Source organism: Sapajus apella, unplaced genomic scaffold (assembly GCF_009761245.1).
Source record: "Sapajus apella isolate SASKATOON/1434 unplaced genomic scaffold, GSC_monkey_1.0 scaffold120, whole genome shotgun sequence".
Classification (NCBI taxonomy): domain Eukaryota; kingdom Metazoa; phylum Chordata; class Mammalia; order Primates; family Cebidae; genus Sapajus; species Sapajus apella.
Genome location: NW_022437060.1, coordinates 2,333,184 through 2,349,097, shown reverse-complemented (window position 1 = coordinate 2,349,097; position 15,914 = coordinate 2,333,184). Strand labels below are relative to the sequence as shown.

Here is a 15,914-nt window from a genome sequence, read left to right as displayed (position 1 = left end):
AATCCTATTTATGTAGTCCTAAGGACATAGTTCCTTTTATTATTTAATTTTTAAGTCTTGAAAACACGCCCTATTTTTTTCTGGAAGGAGCTATGCCTATCAATTGAACTTGGTTCTGGACTATGTGGGCAAAGCCTGTTATTCCTTTCCAGTTCAGCACAGTTCCAGGCCTGTAGGGAAACATCATTTTTTTTTTTTTTGTCTTTAGAACAGAGATAGATGGCTTTGCTTGTGGAGTTTTCTGATGTGCAAAGCTGCCCTGAGACACAGACATCATCCTGCCCCTCTCCCCTCTTTACAGATGACAGCAAAGCGAGGCTCAGCAGCAGCTTGCCCTCCGCCACCCTGGGCAGCCTCCTGGATGACCAGCACTGGCACTCAGTTCTCATCGAGCGGGTGGGCAAGCAGGTGAACTTCACTGTGGACAAGCACACGCAACACTTCCGCACCAAGGGCGAGACGGACGCCTTAGACATTGACTATGAGGTGAGTTGATCTTCCCCCCACCTCCCAGGACCCTTGCTTCGATGAAAGCAGTGAGAAAATCAGTAAGCAGAGCAACTGAGAGAAGAGGTAGGGCACTGAGGAGTCTTACCCTGGGACTTACCTTCCTCCATCTATGCCAGATAGTCTACAAGAAAAGCGGTGCAGCCAGAGAATCTGAGCAGTGAGGGAGTGATAGGCTAAATCACAAGGTAGCAGCTGTGTACATTTTAAAATCAACAGGTCTCCTCCTCACTTTTTTTTTTTAACTGTTTGTAGTCTTTCTGTACCACTGCCTAGTCTGTTGGTTATGTACCTCCTTTAAAAAAGGACTAGGCCGGGCGCGGTGTCTCACGCCTGTAATCCCAGCACTTTGGGAGGCCGAGGCGGGTGGATCACGAGGTCAAGAGATTGAGACCATTGTGGTCAACATGGTGAAACCCCGTCTCTACTAAAAAATACAAAAATTCAGCTGGGCATGGTGGCGTGTGCCTGTAATCCCAGCTACTCAGGAGGCTGAGGCAGGAGAATTGCCTGAACCCAGGAGGCGGAGGTTGCGGTGAGCTGAGATCGGGCCATTGCACTCCAGCCTGCTGGGTAACAAGAGTGAAACTCCGTCTCAAAAAAAAAAAAAAAAAAAAAAAAAAAAGGACTTCAATTATCTGTGGCGATGAAAGATATTTAAATTATAAACAAAACCAATGGAATCTAAAACCTGCAGTCGAGGCAATACTCTGACTTTCACTCTTCCGATGCAAACTTTTGACTAATACTGTGGCGAGCTGTTTCTTCCCTGCCCTTTGATAGAAGAGGTATAGTGAAATGTACCAATTCTACAATACAAAGAAAGTTGCACAAATCTCTGCAAACTCGCAGCCTAGAGTTCACCATCTTTGCTAGTAGTTCAGTTCAAAGAATGGATGTTGTGCCCCTGATGTACACCAGGTTCTGTTGGGCCATAAACATTCAGTTGCTGAGTTGGTGAAACAGATAAGACCTCGCAGAACAAGGAGGTAAAGGCTACAGTGGATGAAGCCTTGTCACTGAGGGCTTAGAATATAGAAATTGTATATTTATGTATTATGTATTTATATAGGAAAGAGGGCACTTAATTCGTCTTTGAAAAATGGCAAAAGTTTTCTAGCAGGTGATGCTGCTAAGTCGTGAAAGAATTGGGTTAGAAGATCAGGGAGGCATGCCAGAGCACAGTTCATGAAATGTCAGACCATCCAGTATTTACGGAATTCAAAAGAATAGGCCATCAGTGCTGTGTTTAAGTCAGCTTGTTACCAATTCATGAGTTACAAATGATAGATTTTCAGAAACTTTGTGAGCTCTTGGTTAACCCAGCCATTATTAAAAATTAAGTTGGCTGGACACGGTGGCTCACGCCTGCAATCCCAGCACTGTGGGAGGCCAAGGAAGGCAGATCACAAGGTCAGGATATTGAGACTATCCTGGCTAACAGGGTGAAACTCTGTCTCCACTAAATCACAAAAAAATTATCCAGGTATGGTGACACATGCCTGTAGCCCCAGCTACTCAGGAGGCTTAGGCAGGCAAATCACTTGAACTCAGGAGGTGAAGGTTGCGGTGAGCCAAGATCGCGCCACTGCACTCCTGCCTGGATAAAGTGAGACTCCATCTCAAAAAAAGAAAGAAAAATTATATTAAAAAAGTTATATAACCTTGAAATTAGTTTTAAAGCTAATAAATTCATTGATTTCTAATTATTTCATAAGTTATATCTATGTGCCTGTCTATCTTTTAACTAGAGATGCTCTGGAGGAATTTTATGGCTATTCTATCTGTGTTGTAGGAATAGTGTCTGTTGGGTTGCTACCTCACAGCTCTCCCCAGTTCCATGTTCAGTGAAATCCCTTTGACAGCTTGAAGTCTACCATAGTGGAAATACCTACACCGCAGAGACTGACTAACATTACAAATCAGGGACTGATTTCTTGTTTTGTGGAATGTCTAGACCAGGGATCAGAAAACCGCCTGGCTTGTCTGGTTTGAGACCCATATTTTTTATGGCTTGTAAGTTAAGACTAATTTTTACACTTTTAAAAGGTTGTAAAGAAATTTTCAAAAAGGAATATATGAGAGAGACTTTATGTACTGCAGATAAAATCATTCAGCAAAAGTCGACAAAACCACCCCATAAAACTCAACTGGTTATACAGAATTTACAATAATAGGTTATTGCATATTGTATCATTATTCATAAATTGTGTGCTGCACATTGTTTATATCAGTAAAATAATCTTATGTTTGGATACACAGTCATGGCGCACTGACACATACATACCTGTGTGTCGGTATGTTCCTGTGTCTCACCTGGACAACCTACTAGGAGACAATTTCAATCACTAGTGGGATAGATAATACAACAATGGAGGTGGAGATGAATAATTGATAAATCAGGACTTATTTTTTCAATCACTATCATGAGAATAAGAGAGATCTTTTGATCTTAACCTTAGTTTAGTATACTACAGATAAAATATGCCATTCATTAACTTCAAAAAAGAATTTGTCGCTCTTTGACTCAGAATACAAGATAACAGGTGGATATTTTTGAGTTGCTGAAAACTGGCAATCTGTGAATATCAATCGCTCTCCTTTGTCAACTTGTTTAAATGATTGACAAAAGAAAGAGCACACTCAATATTGGAACTACCTCAAAGAAAAGAGATATGCTTTATAAACTTGAAGACAACAAAAAAAACCTATAAAATCATCTGAAAGTCTCGTCATTCCCCCCACATACTTTCCCTTTAATGTCCCAGAGATGGTTCTAAAATTCACTGTGTTGCCAGATTTAACATTTACTTAGAAGTCCATGTCTGCTTATCTTTGGGCTCTTGTTTATGGAATCTGTATAAAATCACAGCTAAGTGACATTATAGTGAAAGGCAGCTATTTAGGGAAATGAAATCCAATGAAGTTGAAACTGATTTCTTCAGGGCATGCATGAACGTCTTGGTGCCTTATAAAATGAGCTCCCTAGGAAAGAGACACCTTGAAACATTCCTCTGAAGCAACCTCTGCTTTAGGGAATTCAAGTCTTCTCCAGATTGTTCAGCCAGCTTGCTCCAATGATCATAAAAGAGGACAGATTGGCTGTAATAGCGGCGTTTGACATTAGCTGTACTGGAAGACCAGAGTTATGCATCAAGAGAAGCTTCCAGCCTTTGAAGATTCACCCCAAAGGCTGTGTGGAGATGAAAGAGCATTGGTGCAGAAACCCTGTGTTCTACTCAGAACAGACCCAGGCTGTGTAAACCTGGGAAATAAAAATTTCAAAATTCCAGAAGCAAAATTTGCACTCCTGTTGGAAGGAATGGAGCTAAACAGGATATCTAAATCTAAGATCTATTTAATCCCAGTGTTTCATACCAATCAGAAGCTTAGAAGCTAGGATGATTTGCTTTCTGCCATGCACCCATATGTGCACAAAAGAGGCCTGGATATCACCAGCTAGAGGATGACAGTCATGTCTTTGTGTGCCAATGACTTAATTTGGGAGCATGTACTGCTCTGTTACATAGTTCTGTACCCTATCCAATTTTATTTCAAGGCAAATAGAATTATGCAAACCTATGTTTCTTTTTACTCTTTACTATGATATGGTAATAATGGTAAGAAAAGGTAGTAGCGTTCATTCCTCTTCTTAGACTACCTTAGGGACATCAATCAAATGACACAATGACTTTCTATAAAGCAACTGGCTTGAACTTTGCTGCACTAATATGTCTGCAGTTGTCTGTCTCCCTTCCTGCCCAGAAGGCAAACAGACAAGGGCTCACAGAATCTGCTATCAAAAAAAAAAAAAAGAAAAAGAGATAGAATGTAGATCCTTTACTTCTCATTAGAATGTCTTCTCAGTTTACATCACGTAGCCCATGTGACTTCTCCAAATGCTGTGAGAAAGACTATAGCAGCTCACTTTACTTCCAGCCTGGAGCAGAAGGGCTTTAGAAAAAAAGATATTTTTAGGACCTTTAGAAAAAATAGCTTTTTTCTAACATCCTTGTAATCCAAGAAGCCTTTTCTTATCAAGAGTACTCAGTAATCTTGTTTTACATAGCTATTTTGTAAGCTCTTAAACTGCTGAAAACATATTTGAAAAAATATATATGATTTAGGAGGCAGGCATGGTGGTACCTCCATAGTTCCAGCTACTAGGGAGGCTGAGGAGGGAGGATGGCTTGAGCCCAGTTTAAGACTGCAATGAGCTATGATGGCACCATTGCACTCCAGCCTGGGTAGCAGAATAAGGTCCTGTTTCTTTAAAGTACATATATACATACACACATATATATGATGTAGATATTTACACACACACATATATAAAATGTGTGTGTGTGTATATATATATATATATATATATACAAATACATATTTGATTTACATATTATCACATCATAGATACTGAAAAGGCATTTTACAAAGTACAAAATCTATTTTAGAAGAAAATTCTTAGTAAAAAAAAAAAGCAAAAAAAATCAGATTGCACTAAACATTTAAAAATACATAACTGTTTATCTCTAAAAATAAGTCTCATGGAAGTTTTAAATAGAGATCATTTTTTTTAAACATAAGAGTGTTGGAGATTCTTCTAGGCATGGCATAAATTCTAGAAATCTGGAACTAAAACATATAAAAAATTTTGTCTGTATAAAATATTTAAAAACCATGTGACCAGCCACAAAAAAAATCTATATAACTATGTCATCTTCCTAACACCTTTTAAAAGTACTTCAAAATATTACACTTTTGAGGCAGGACTAGATTGCAGCTCCCACTCGGACAGGCAGAACAGTATGTGGATGCTTACTTCATGAACTTTTGCTCTAGAACGGCTGCAGGAATATATTAGGAAAGCCCAGAGAACCCACAGACCTTCCGAAGGAAGGTAATTGCTCCTGTAGGACCCAGGAGATACCCCAAATACGGCGAGTGCTCAGACTGTGAAGGGAAAGAGAAATCTTCCCAAAAAAGGGAGGTCATGTGTCCCTGAACACACACCTTCACTGGGGAACCTGAATGAATAGATTACAGAAGAAGATTCTGACCTTACCTGGAGCTGAGTCAATTTAGGAAGCTTAGCAAAATACAGGGGTAGATGAAGCAGCAGGAAAATCTCCGTGGGCTTGCTGGGTCACCTAGCAAGCCAATTTCTGCCTTGCTTCACAGGGATCCTTGAGGAGGGCTACCTCAAGGATCACACACAGAGAGAAGGAACTTGCTAGCTGAACTTTGTAACAACTTGATCCAATGGAGAAGTCTTCTGGCTAGAACTCAAGGGAGGGCATACATTTGGTGTCCAGAATCCACAGTTGAAGGAAAAAGGAAAGCCCTATCTATTTTTGCAGCTGACAGGTGGGTAACTGGGACAACTTCAAAGCCCTGCTGTCCACTGCCTGGAAACAAACTGTGCTGTTGGGAGTGGGGCACAGTGGCAGTGAGACCAGCCCTTTGAGTTGCATGGGAGCTGGGTGAGGCATGTGACTGCCAGTTTTGCCCACTTCCCTAACAACCTGCATGATACAGCAAAGACAGCCATAATCCTCCTACGTACGTAACTCCATTGACCTGAGAATCTCACCCTCATCCCCACAGCAGTTGCAGCAAGACTTGCCAAAGTAGAGTCTGAGTTCAGACATACCCAGCCATTTCCCAACCTAATGGTCCTTCCCTACCCACCCTGGTAAATGAAGACAAAGGGTATATACTCTTGAGAGATCCAGGGCCCTGTCTACCACCTGTCCCACCCCATGCTACCATGGTTGATGCTCTCTTAAAAATGGCACCTCCTGAGAGGAGGCCAACCAGAACAAAAATAGTACATTAGTCAACCAAAGCCTCACAGAGTTCATTTCAGTCCCCTGCCACCTGCACTGGAGCAGGTGCCCATATCCATGGCTGCGAGACTCACAAACAGTTCTGTGCAGACAACCTTCAGTACCAGCCTGGAGCCTGGTAGACTTGTAGGGTGTCCAGATCCAGAAGAGAGATAACAATCACTAGAGATCTGCTCTCAGGAAGCCACATCCCTAGGAAAAGGGGGAGAGTGCTACATCAAGGAAATACCCCCATGGGACATAAGAAACTGTACAACAGCCTTGAGTCCTAGACCTTCCCTCTGACATAGGCTACCCAAATGAGAAGGAAACAGAAAACCAACTCTGATAATATGACAAAATAAGGTTTCTTAACACTCCCCCCAAAAATTACAATAGCTTCCCAGCAATGGATCCAAACCAAGAAGAAATCCCTAATCTACTTGCAAAATACTTCAGAAGCTTAGTTATTAAGCTAATCGGGGAGGCACCAGAGAATGGTGAAGACCAATGTAAGGAAATTAAAAAAAAAAAATCATACAAGAAGTGAAAGGAGAAATACTCAGTGAAATAAATAGCACAAATAAAAAGCAATCAAAACTTAAGGAATCAATGGATACACTTATAGAAATGCAAAATGCTCTCAAAATTCTGAGCAGTAGAATCAAACAAGCAGAAGAAAGAACTTCAGAGCTCGGAGAAAAGGTTTTTGAATAAACCCAATCCAACAAAGAGAAAGAAAAAAAAATAAGAAAATATTATAATTTTCTTATTCTTTTATATAATATATAACCTCCAAAGAAGTCTGAGATTATGTTAAACAACCAAACCTAAGAATAATCGTCATTCCTGAGGAAGAAGAGACATATAAATGTTTGGACAATATATTTGGTGGAATAATTAAGGAAAGCTTCCTTGGCCTTGCTAGAGAGCTAGACATCCAAATACAAGAAGCTCAAAGCACATCTGGGGAATTCATTGCCAAAAGATCTTTGCCTGGGCACATTGTCTTCAGGTTATCTAAAGTTAAGACAAAGGAAAGAATCTTAAGAACTATGAGGCAAGAACACCAGGTAACCTATTAAGGAAAACCTATCCGGATAACAGCAGATTTCTCAGCAGAAACCCTACATGCTAGAAGAGATTGGGGCCCTATCTTCAACCTCCACAAACAAAACAATTATGAGCCAAGAATTTTGTTCCCAGCAAAACTAAGCTTCATAAATAAAGGAAAGATACAGTCTTTTTCAGACAAACAAATGCTGCGAGAATTTGCCACTACCAAGCCAGCACTACAAGAACTGCTAAAAGCAGCTCTAAATCTTGAAAGAAACCTAGGAAACACATCAAAACAGAACCTTTGTATAGCATAAATCTCATAGGACCTAAACACAAAAAGATACAATCAAAACAAAAACAAAAAACAAGCTATACAGGCCACAAATAGCACAATGAGTTGAATAGTACCACATATCTCAATTCTAACATTGAATATAAATGACCTAAATGCTATACTTAAAAGATACAGAATTGAAGAATGGATAAGAGTTCACCAACCAACTATCAGCTGCCTTCAAGAGACACACCTAACAATACATAAGGGCTCACATAAACTTAAGATAAAAAGATGTAAAAAAAAAAAAATTCCATGAAAATGGGCACCAAAAGCGAGCAGGGGTAGCTATTCTTATACCAGACAAAACAGACTTTAAAGCAACAGCAGTTAAAAAAGACAAAGAGGTCATTACATAATAATAAAAGGCCTTGACAACAGGAAATTATCACAGTCCTACATATATAGGCACCTAGCTTTGGAGCTCCCAAATTTGTGAAACAATTACTACTAGACCTAAGAAATAGACAGCAACTAAATAATAGTGGGGGACTTTAATAGACCACTGACAGCACTAGACAGGTCATCAAGACAAAAAGTCAGCAAAGAAACAATGGATTTAAACTACACCCTGGAACAAATGAACTTAACAGAGATTTACAGAACATTCTACCCAACAACCACAGACATTCTATTTCACAGAGCATACAACTTTCTCCAAGATAGACAATATGACAGGCCACAAAATGAACCTCAATAAAGTCAAGAAAATTAAAATTATATCAAACACTTGTTCAGAACACAGTTGAATAAATCTGGAAATCAACTCCAAAAGGGACCTTCAAAACCATACAAATACATGAAAATTAAATAACCTGCTCCTGAATGATCATTTGGTCAAAAATGAAATCAATAAGGAAATTAAAAAAATTTTTTGAACTGAATGACAATAGTGACATAATCTATTGAAACCTCTGGGTACAGCAAAACTGTTGCTAAAAGGAAAGTTCATAGCTCTAAACACCTACATCAAAAAGTCTGAAAGAGTACAAGCAAACAATCTAAGGTCACACCTCTAGGAACTAGAGAAACAAGGAAAAACTCAACTCAAAGCCAGCAGAGCAGAACTAAATGAAATAGAAACAAGCAAACAAAAAAATACAAAAGACAAATGAAACAAAAAATACTGTTCTTTGAAAAGATAAATAAAATTTATAGACCATTAGCAAGATTAACCAGAAAAAGAATACAGAAAATTCAAATAAGCTAAAGTAGAAACATAATGCGAGGTATTACAACTGACACCACAGAAATACAAAAAGATTATTAAAGACTTCTATGAACATCTTTGTGTGTATAAACTAAAAAACCTAGAGGAGATGAATAAATTCCTGGAAAAATAAAATCATCCTAGCTTATGTCAGAAAGAATTAAATACTCTGAACAGACCAATAACAAGCAGTGAGATTGAAATGGTAATAAAAAAAATTACCAACAAAAAAAGTCCAGAACTAGACAGATTCACAGCAGAATTCTACCAGACATTCAAAGAATTGGTACCAATTCTATTTACACTAGTCCACAAGATACAGAAAGAGAAAGCCCTCCCTAAGTCATTCTATCAAGCCAGTATCACCCTAATACCAAAACCAGGAAAGGAGATAACCAAAACGAAAACTACGGACCAATATACCTGATGAACAAAGATGCAAAAATCCTTAACTAAACACTAGCTAACCAAATCTAAAGACTTATCAAAAAGATAACCCCCCAGGAGCAAATGGGTTTCATACCGGGGATGCAGGGATGGTTTAACATACTCAAGTCAATAAATGTTATACACCACATAAACAGAATCAAAAACCAATATCACATGATCATCTCAAAAGGTGCAGAAAAAGCATTTGGCAAAATTCAAGATCCCTTTATGATTAAAACTCTCAGCAAAATTGTCATGTAAGGGACATACTTCAATGTAACAAAAGCCATCGACAAGCCCACAGGCAAAATAATACTAAATGGGGAAATGTTGAAAGCATTCCCTCTGAGAATTTATACAAGACAAGGATGCATACTCTCAACACTCCATCAACACTGTACTGGAAGTCCTAGTCAGAGCAATAAGACAAGAGAAAGAAAGGACATTCAAATCAGTAAAAAGGAAGTCAAACTATAGCTGCTTTCTGAAGATATGATTGTTTACTTAGAAAACCCCAGACTCCTCCAGAAGCTCCTAGAACTGGCAAAAGAATTCAGCAAAGTTTCCAGATACAAAATCAATGTAGGTCTTCTATAGACCAACAGTGACCAAGCTGAGAATCAAATCAAGAACTCATCCCCTCTTACAATAGCTGTAATAAATAAATAAAATACCTAGGAATACACTAATCAAGGAGGTGAAACACCTCTACAAGAAAAAAGCTACAAAACACTTCTGAAAGAAATCATAGGTGACACAAACAAATGGAAACACATCCCGTGCTCATGAATGGGTGGAATCAATATTGTGAAAATGACCATACTGCCAAAAGTGAACTACAAATTCAACACAATCCTCATCAAAATACCACCGTCATTCTTCACAGAATTAGAAAAAACAATTCTAAAATACATATGGAGCTAAAAAAGAGCCAACATAGCCAAAGCAATACTAAGCAAAAAGAGCAAATCTGGAAGCATCATATTACCTGATTTCAAACTATAAGGCCATAGTCACCAAAACAGCATAGTATCAGCAGAAAAATAGGCACATAGACCAATGGAAATAAACCCTAATACTTACAGCCAACAGATATTTCACAAAGCAAACAAAAACATAAAGTGGAGAAAGGTCACCCTATTTAACAAATGGTGCTAGGATAATTGGCAAGCCTCCTGTAGGAGAATGAAACTGGATCTTCATCTCTCACCATATACAAAAATCAACTTAAGATGAATCAAGGACCTAAATCTAAGACCTGAAACTGTGAAAATCCTAAAAGATAGCATTAGAAAAACCCTTCTAGACATTGGCTTAAGCAAAGATTTCATGACCAATAACCAAAAAGTAAATGTAATTAAAACAAGGACAAATATCTGAGACTTAATTAAACTAAAGAACTTTCGCACAGCAAAAGGAACAGTCAACATAGTAAACAGACAACCCACAGAGTGGGAGAAAATCTTCACAATCTATAGAATCTTTGTCACATCTGACAACTATAAAAATTCTAGATGATAACATTGGAAAACTCTCCTAGACATTTGCTTGAGCAAAGATTTCATGACCAATAACCCAAAAGTAAATGTAATTAAAACAAAGATAAATAGCTGGGACTTAATTAAAATAAAGAGCTTTTGCACAGCAAAACAACAGTCATCAGGGTAAACACACAACCCACAGAGTGGGAAAAAATCTTCACAATCTATACATCTGACAAAAGACTAATATCTGGAATCTACAACAAACTCAAACAAATTTGCAAGGAAAAAAATCCATGAAAAAGTGTGCTAAGGACATAAATAGACAATTCTCAAAAGAAGATATACAAATGAACAACAAGCGTATGAAAAAATGCTCAACATCACTAATCATCAGGGAGATGGAAATCAAAACCACAATGCAATACTGACTTACTCCTACAAGAATGACCATAATCAAAATATTAAAAAAAAAAATAGATGTTGGCATGGATGTGGTGAACAGAAAACACTTCTACACTGGTGGTGGGAATGTAAATTAGCACAATCACTATGGAAAACAGTGTGGAGATTCCTTAAATAACTAAAATTAGAAATACTGTTTGACCCAGCAATCTATCTACTTGGATGAAAAAGTCACACACATGTTTATAGCAGAACAATTTGAAATTGCAAAAACATGGAACCAATGCAAATGCCCATCAATCAATGAGTGGATAAAGAAACTATGGCACATATATATGTATGTGTGTGTGTGTGTGTGTGTGTGTATACATTAATTCATTCCTTTTTATAGCTGAGTAATATTACATCATATACATATACACACATATATGTGTATATATATATGTATTCTATGTGTGTATATATATATGTTTGTGTGTGTATATATATATATGTGTGTGTGTGTGTGTGTGTGTGTGTGTGTGTGTGTGTATATATATATGATGGAATACTACTCAGCCATAAAAAGTAATGAATTAAAGTCATTCACAATGACCTAAATGAGATTAGAAACTATTATTCTAAGTAACTCAGGAATGGAAAACCAAACATCGTATGATCTCACTTGTATGTGGTTGCTAAGCTGTGATGATGCAAAAGCATGGGAAAGACACAATGGACTTTGGGGGTTCAGGGGGGAAGGGTGGGAAGGGAGTAAGAGATAAAAGACCACAAATTGGGTACAGTGTATACTGCTGAGGTGATGCGTGCACCAAAATCTCACAAATCACCACCAAAGAACTTACTCATGTAATTAAACACCACCTGTTCCACAATAACCAATGGAAATAAAAAAAAATTAAATAAAAAAAAAAAAAATAAAAACTTTAAAAAATATTTTTTTTATTAAAAAGTTAAAAGTTTCTACTTTTAAAAAAAAAAAAAAAAAACAGGTAACAATGAAAAAGTAGGTAAGGAACGGGAACATATGAAAAATACAAAGAGCATTCATATGTATGAAAAGATGCTCAGCCTCACTAATAAAAAATGAAATGCCAATCCACACTAAAATATTTTTAACTTACATTGTAAAGACCAACACTTATAAAATACCATGTTGACATGGAAAAAACCAAACCTCTCTTTTTCTACGCTGTTGATGGTACTGTAATTAATAGCATATCAAAGAAAGGATGCTGTTATTCAAAACTGGAAACAAATGCTCTTTAACCCAATAATTCTGCTTCCAGCATTTATTCCTACAATTATTAGCAAATGTGTGCAATGGAATATAAGCTAGAAATAATAAAAGATTTGAAATTATCCACAAATTTATAGAAAGGTGTTTGATTAAAAATCTTGGTCAGCCCTGTGTGGGAACAGCTTTGCCACAGTGCTCCAGTGGCCTTGCAGGTACCCAGAGTCCACCCAGCCACAGGCTTGCATTGCTGTTGAACTGAGTCTTGGCAGGACACCTCAGAATGTGAGAAGGTGAGGGCCAGTGAACGGTTGCCCCGAGAACTTACTTCACTTGCCTCCCTATCTCTGTGGGAGGCCACCATATTTCTCATCACCTCTCAGATTGTGATGGGTAAGGTTTTCTGCCCTCTCATCTCAGAATAGAGCTGCATCATACAAAATGGTTTAGCTCAGTCAAGAATTGTGATCTTGGGTGTGGTGGTTCATATATGTAATCCTAGCACTTTGGGAGGCTAAGGCAGGTGGATTACCTGAGGTTAGGAGCTTGGGACCAGTCTGGTCAACATGGTGAAACCCCATCTCTACTAAAAATACAAAGATTAGCTGGGCGTGGCGGTGCACAAGTGTAATCCCAGCTACTAGGGAAGCTGAGAGCTGAGGCAGGTGAATGGCTTGAACCTGGGAGCTGGAGGTTGCAGTGAGCCAAGATAGCAACACTGCACTCCAGCCTGGGAAACAAGAGCAAAACTACTCCTTAAAAAATAGAAAAAGAATTGAGTTCTTAGCAGTGGGAATTCCCACAGCCCATGTTGTGATCATCTATCCCATTTTGTTTAGATGTCATCCTTCTTGGTATGCACAGCTACAGTGCATGGCTATTCTTTGCTTAGCTGTTTGTGCAAATAAAAAACTGTCTGAATGTAAGTGATTCTTTGATCTTTACCAGTCTATTGGTCAGGGTTTGGTCTTGGGCTCACCTTGTGGATGGGTACATGACAAACCCCTATGAAAATATAATGCACTCATTAAAAAACGAGGCAATCTTATATGTTCTGATACAGAACCACTGCCAATATAAATTGTTAGAGGAAAAGAAAAATCAATGTGGAATGCAGTGTAAACAGTTTTTGTGTTTAAAAAATAGAAGAGAACATATAACATGAAAGCACATATAGGAATAGAAATTTCTGAAAGGATACTAAAGCAGGAGATAAGATAGAATCTCAGAGAGTAGGAAAAAAAAGAAAGCCTTACTTTCAATTGCATACCCTCTTTAAACTTTCTGAATGCTGTACTCCATCCAGAAAAGTACGTTAAGGAGAAACTGAGGCAGTAGAAAGAATATATAATTTAAAAGACAGTTCTTATATTTGCTTTGAACTTGCATGCACTGATTTATTTCTATTCATAGTTTTTGAAAAACACTTATTACTTTATTAAGTTACATTATTAAATCCACTTATCTTTTAAATTGTCGTTCTCATCATCCCCAGTCCAGCCATAGAATATAAGCTCATCATCAAGGTCCGATTTTCTTTTTTACTTTCATTTATATCTACAGCATCATGCCTGAGACGTAAAATGCACTCAGTAAAATCTTGTTGGGTAATTGGATGAATTTTGTTTCTGTAAGTTGTAAATGATATTAATCAGCATTCTACCTTTCCTCTCATAAGAAATTCCTAGTAGGTTCCCCATGCTCAGAGGCTACCCTTTGCGGCCTTCCTTACTTTTACTTGGCATTGCCTAATAGACATCTCTCTAATAGCTCAGACCTGATTTGAATACTGCCCAGACATAGTAAAACTATTTATTTGGTGATCATATGATAGTATAATTGTACTTTGTTTTCTTTGGAAATTCAGTTCCAGGCTTAAAGTTGAAGGCCTACATTGAGGAAAATAAACTGAAAAATAAAATAAAGAAAAAAGCGACAAGTAGATGCAAAGGGAAATTAAAAAATAAAACAAAAAGTTACTATTATGTATGGCATTTAAAAATTTTGTTTAACCTCCCAAAACAGCCCTGTGAGAAAGGCTATTATCTCCTATATCACAAATATAAAACCGGACACACAGAGAGGTTGAAGTCCCCAGTCCCTATTCCCCAATAGCCACCAAGGAAAAGAAACAGGATTTGAGCCCAGGTCTGTGTGGCCATTTGACCAGAAGTTTACCTGGGAAGCAGGCATTCCCTCTGAGAAGAGAGAATCAATGTCTGGAGATTCTAGCACAGCCTCTGGGGCTTGGCCTGGGCTCTGCCTGTGTACAAGACATGAAATCACATTACTTGATGCCATTTTCCTTCTAGTTTTAAATTTAAGATTATTGTGATGTGTGGGCTTACTAATTTTGTATTTCTTCAAGTTTTACGTGGGTGAAATAAGATATAAAGAGTTCTCTTAAATGTGTTAAAAGTAAATTAATTGTTTTGCATATGATGAAGGGAATACTTTAATACCAGTATTATACAAAAATGCATTGTCTTTATTAACATGAACTAAAGGAGCAAATGGTAACATATCTTGTTTTCTGTTAGCTGCTATTAGGGGGATGATAGTAGGTATTAATTGGCCTGCTACTTCTAGTGGAAGTAGCTAATAAGACATGTGGAGACTGGTTAAATTTGGGCTAAATTACTGTAATCCTCAATAAAATCATATAAAATTAGCCATAGGGTGTTTGTAAGCCGGAGGCAAAAGTACAAATAAGAACCGCATATCATGAATCTAAATTTTTAAAGAGTTACGAATCAGGCTAAGAAACTAGTGAATAAAATATGCTCTTCTCCCCTCTCTTGACAGACAGACGTCCCTTCACGCCCACGCCCTTCAGGTTAAAGGTCTGCCCATACCGCAGAGAGCTGCCCCTTGGCCACCTCTCAGGAAGGCAGATGAGGGAAGAGAACAATGAAGACCCTCAAGGGACTTTCAGAGCTGTTGAGGCAGGAAACTGGGTGTTGTGTAGGGAGATCATGGTCTGGAAGGTGCTGGCAATTTCCTGTAGGCATCTTCCCTTGGCTTATAAGCGCCTGCCCTTGTGACACAGGATATGGCTGAAGAGGGCCACAGTGGGATCCTCTAGGATGCCAGTTCAGGGCAGGGAGCCCCACTGGTATGGGTGTAAGGGGGGTGTGAAGGGGAGACTTCCACCGAACTCTTTGCTTGAGTACTAAAATATATATAATTTACCTCATTGACCAATCTAATGTAAAAATACAGCAAATTCATTCAGACAAAAAATTATAAAATATGTTTTAGGCCTATTGGGCTGTGTCAGCAGCTGATGTCTCTCAGTGTGTGAAAAACACCTATTTAGGGAAAGAAACTGTAGGTCTGGCAATTGATCAGATTTAACCCAGGAGCACTAAGTACAACCAAAACAATAAGAAAAATGGTCTGAATATAACCCCGGTGAAAAACCTGG

The 15,914-nt window shown here is 38.1% G+C and overlaps 1 protein-coding gene across 1 annotated transcript in view; it reads left to right on the top strand.

Moving 5' to 3' along the window:
* Positions 1-15,914, top strand: part of CNTNAP5 (contactin associated protein family member 5) — an 851,907-nt gene that overhangs the window by 394,506 nt on the left and 441,487 nt on the right. Inside the window, exon 6 of the mRNA XM_032260961.1 lies at positions 302-486. Within this exon, the coding sequence (XP_032116852.1) occupies positions 302-486 (185 nt within the window). The remainder of the gene's footprint in view (positions 1-301; positions 487-15,914) is intronic.